Raw genomic sequence first — 5,000 nt, 5'->3', positions numbered from 1 at the left:
CTGGAGAGACACAGAGACACAGTACTGTAGAGACTAGAGATGCACTGATTGACCGGCCGGTGACCGGTCATGGCCGATCTTCACGTGATCGGCCATGACCGGCACCGCCGGTCAGACTGACATATGCCGATTTTATGCCGGTCAAATGCACTCGGGCGCCGCATGATTTACATCGCCCAACAACAACATCACACGTGCACATGCAGGGTTTTTGCTGTATGCATGTAGCAGCGGCGCACTGCCGCTCAATCAGCTGTTTATGAAATGTCATAAAGTCGTAATTATACACGGCTCCAACAGTCAGCCGCTCTCTCTCTCCTCCGAGGCTGAAAAACTGGAACATGAAAACCGCAATCACCCGGGTCCCGTGAAATATGACAGCTACAGTTTATCGGAAAATAGCGTTGGGCACACTGACTTTGATGAGTTTATCAGACCCCAGATGGGACAAGAAGCTAACGTTAGCAAACGCTGTGATTCCTCTGCCTCTGACGCCCCGCTGGCCGCTGTAGGAGACGCTGTAAACAAAAAAACAAAAAAAAGAGACGCAGAGACGCTGTATTCCTCCGACACGCTGTATTAACGATACTGTTTAAAACGCTTTCCAGGTTAGTGGGGGTGCATAACGCTTAAAACCAACATTAAAAACATAGTAATCTTTAAAGAGTTTAGTTTTGTTGTTAAACTGTAAAATGAGCGGTGATGTTAAATCACCTGTTTCAGGTAACAGCACCCTAGGGTACGGTCTATTTGCTGGATTGTTCCGAGGTAACCGTCGGTAACTAACGTTAGCAGATAAGCCCGTTGACAGCAACGGTAGTGTTCACATTTATGCACAATGACACATAACGCAAACTTGCTAAAAAAGGAACTCCACGCTGTTTTCAGGTAACGTTACTGTTGACGTTCAAACAGGCCTGTGTGTGTGATTTGAGAAATATCTTTATACTGCATTGAGGCTATATTTATTTTATTTTTATTTGTTATTTTTATATTTTATTGCCATTACCTGTTTTCATACATACAGAAGTTTAGTTTGCTGAATATATCCCATTTGTTTCGTGTGATATTGATGTGAAAATAAGGAAATTAGATGTGTGATAATTTCCCACCAGGAGAGATTGATATAGTTGTATTTTATAGCGATCAATTAACTATTTAAAGAATGTTCTATGTTCTATGTTCTATGTTCTATGTTCTATGCAAAATGTAACATTTTCTATTAAAGAAAAGATATTTGTGTGTGCTGTAAAGAGGTTAGAAAAAATGAAATCGGAATCGGCCTAGAAAGTTGTAATCGGTGCATCTCTAGTAGAGACACAGAGACACACAGTACTGTAGAGACACAGAGACACACAGTACTGTAGAGACACAGAGACACACAGTACTGTAGAGACACAGAGACACACAGTACTGTAGAGACACAGAGACACACAGTACTGTAGGGACACAGAGACACAGTACTGTAGGGACACAGAGACACTGTACTGTAGAGACACAGAGACGCACAGTACTGTAGAGACACAGAGACACAGTACTGTAGAGACACAGAGACACACAGTACTGTAGAGACACAGACACACACAGTACTGTAGAGACACAGAGACACACAGTACTGTAGAGACACAGAGACACTGTACTGTAGAGACACAGAGACAGTACTGTAGAGACACAGAGACACACAGTACTGTAGAGACACAGAGACACTGTACTGTAGAGACACAGAGACACTGTACTGTAGAGACACAGACACACACAGTACTGTAGAGACACAGAGACACAGTACTGTAGAGACACAGAGACAGTACTGTAGACACAGAGACACAGTACTGTAGAGACACAGAGACACAGTACTGTAGAGACACAGAGACACACAGTACTGTAGGGACACAGAGACACAGTACTGTAGAGACACAGAGACACACAGTACTGTAGGGACACAGAGACACAGTACTGTAGAGACACAGAGACACACAGTACTGTAGAGACACAGAGACACACAGTACTGTAGAGACACAGAGACACTGTACTGTAGAGACACAGAGACAGTACTGTAGAGACACAGAGACACACAGTACTGTAGGGACACAGAGACACACAGTACTGTAGAGACACAGAGACACAGTACTGTAGAGACACAGAGACAGTACTGTAGAGACACAGAGACACAGTACTGTAGAGACACAGAGACACAGTACTGTAGAGACACAGAGACACACAGTACTGTAGAGACACAGACACACACAGTACTGTAGGGACACAGAGACACAGTACTGTAGAGACACAGAGACACACAGTACTGTAGAGACACAGAGACACTGTACTGTAGAGACACAGAGACAGTACTGTAGAGACACAGAGACACACAGTACTGTAGAGACACAGAGACACACAGTACTGTAGGGACACAGAGACACACAGTACTGTAGAGACACAGTACTGTAGGGACACAGAGACACAGTACTGTAGGGACACAGAGACACAGTACTGTAGGGACACAGAGACACAGTACTGTAGGGACACAGAGACACAGTACTGTAGAGACACAGAGACACAGTACTGTAGAGACACAGAGACACCAGCTTGTTTCTCCTATTATTGGGAGTGTAGAGCCAACAGGAAGTAGTATGTACCTGTGTCAGAGGACAGGTGTGCGGCTCGTCCAACATCTCTGAGTAGATGTCTCTCCTTCCTCGTCCTCGTCCTCGTCTCCACACACACTCCATCAGTTTCCATGACAACACACACACACACTGCTGCTGCTTCAGCACACCTGGAACCAGACTGACAGAGAGAGAGACAGACAGTTAGAGAGACAGACAGGTAGAGAGGTAGAGACAGACACAGACAGGTAGAGAGACAGACAGTTAGAGAGACAGACAGTTAGAGAGACAGACAGAGAGGCAGAGTTAGAGAGGCAGACAGACAGTTAGAGAGACAGACAGAGAGGTAGAGACAGACAGTTAGAGAGGCAGACAGACAGTTAGAGAGACAGAAAGAGAGGTAGAGACAGACAGTTAGAGAGATAGACACAGACAGGTAGAGAGACAGACAGTTAGAAACGCAGAGTTAGAGAGACAGACAGTTAGAGAGACAGACAGTTAGATAGACAGACACAGACAGGTAGAGAGACAGACAGTTAGAGAGGCAGAGTTAGAGAGACAGACAGACAGACAGTTAGAGAGACAGGCAGACAGACAGTTAGAGAGACAGACAGACAGTTAGAGAGACAGACAGAGAGGCAGACAGACAGTAAGTTAGTTACCTGTCCAGGTGTTAGTTACCTGTCCAGGTGTTAGTTACCTGTCCAGGTGAGTGTTACCTATCCAGGTGTTAGTTACCTGTCCAGGTGTGTGTTACCTGTGCAGGTGTGTGTTACCTGTCCAGGTGTTAGTTACCTGTCCAGGTGTGTGTTACCTGTCCAGGTGTGTGTTACCTGTCCAGGTGTTAGTTACCTGTCCAGGTGTGTGTTACCTGTCCAGGTGTTAGTTACCTGTCCAGGTGTTAGTTACATGTCCAGGTGTTAGTTATCTGTCCAGGTGAGTGTTACCTATCCAGGTGTTAGTTACCTGTCCAGGTGTTAGTTACATGTCCAGGTGTTAGTTACCTGTCCAGGTGTTAGTTACATGTCCAGGTGTTAGTTATCTGTCCAGGTGTGTGTTACCTATCCAGGTGTTAGTTACCTGTCCAGGTGTTAGTTACATGTCCAGGTGTTAGTTATCTGTCCAGGTGAGTGTTACCTATCCAGGTGTTAGTTACCTGTCCAGGTGTGTGTTACCTGTCCAGGTGTGTGTTACCTGTCCAGGGGTTAGTTACCTGTCCAGGTGTTTGTTACCTGTCCAGGTGTGAGTTACCTGTCCAGGTGTGTGTTACCTGTCCAGGTGTTAGTTACCTGTCCAGGTGTTACCTGTCCAGGTGTGTGTTACCTGTCCAGGTGTTAGTTACCTGTCCAGGTGTGTGTTACCTGTCCAGGTGTTAAGTTACCTGTCCAGGTGTGTGTTACCTATCCAGGTGTGTGTTACCTGTCCAGGTGTGTGTTACCTGTCCAGGTGTGTGTTACCTGTCCAGGTGTTAGTTACCTGTCCATATGTTAGTTACCTGTCCAGGTGAGTGTTACCTGTCCAGGTGAGTGTTACCTATCCAGGTGTTAGTTACCTGTCCAGGTGTTAGTTACCTGTCCAGGTGTGTGTTACCTGTCCAGGTGTGTGTTAACTGTCCAGGGGTTAGTTACCTGTCCAGGTGTGTGTGTTACCTGTCCAGGTGTGTGTTACCTGTCCAGGTATTGTGTTACCTGTCCAGGTGTGTGTTAACTGTCCAGGTGTGTGTTACCTGTCCAGGTGTGTGTTACCTGCGAGCGAGCTGGGAGCTCAGGTGACACGCCCACAGGTACTGAGACACGCCCATGTTCTTCTCCAGCAGTAACCGTGGTAACACACCGTCGGTGGGGCAGCGGGTGTCGGGCGAGTCGCTCGCCGCCCGGCTGAAGGCGCTGACCCGCAGGCTGGAGCGCAGACAGGTGCAAAGCATGCTGGGAGGAAAGTCTGGGCACGGCCGGTACAGGAAGTGCACGTGATGCAGCTGCAAGATAACTTTATTAATGATAATGATCGGTTGGTGGAGACCCGACCCCGGATAAGCGGATGAAGATGGATGGATGGATGATCGGTTGGTGGAGTGCTGATTCTCTGCTTTACTGAGGAATGTAACGGTATAAATGTATTGTCTGAATTCTTCTGGTAACTCATCGTGTTACTGATTGACTCCAGTCACTAGGGTTGGGGATCGGTTGGATACCGGTGCTAAAACAATACTTTTAAAACTAGAGATGGTCCGATACCATTTTTTGCTTCCCGATACCAATTCTGATACCTGAACTTGCGTATCGGCCGATACCGAGTACCTAAACGGTGCCTGAACCGATACTTAAAAATATAGGGTAATAGTAGGGTATTTTACAATAACTTTGAATGCACCACGATGCTTACTAGTTTCAAGTGAAC

The 5,000-nt window shown here is 46.4% G+C and overlaps 1 protein-coding gene across 2 annotated transcripts in view; it reads right to left on the bottom strand.

The window, feature by feature from the left end:
* The window catches only part of ctc1 (CTS telomere maintenance complex component 1), a 37,027-nt gene that overhangs the window by 23,024 nt on the left and 9,003 nt on the right, over nt 1–5,000 (bottom strand). For both annotated transcript variants that reach the window (XM_078245213.1, XM_078245212.1), the window contains exons 9-10: nt 4,349–4,578; nt 2,634–2,784 (exon numbers count right to left, since the gene is read on the bottom strand). In XM_078245213.1, the coding sequence (XP_078101339.1) occupies nt 2,634–2,784; nt 4,349–4,578 (381 nt within the window). The remainder of the gene's footprint in view (nt 1–2,633; nt 2,785–4,348; nt 4,579–5,000) is intronic.

This window comes from Sander vitreus, unplaced genomic scaffold (genome assembly GCF_031162955.1).
Source record: "Sander vitreus isolate 19-12246 unplaced genomic scaffold, sanVit1 ctg414_0, whole genome shotgun sequence".
In the NCBI taxonomy this organism is placed as follows: domain Eukaryota; kingdom Metazoa; phylum Chordata; class Actinopteri; order Perciformes; family Percidae; genus Sander; species Sander vitreus.
This window is presented reverse-complemented; position numbering and strand designations above follow the sequence as displayed.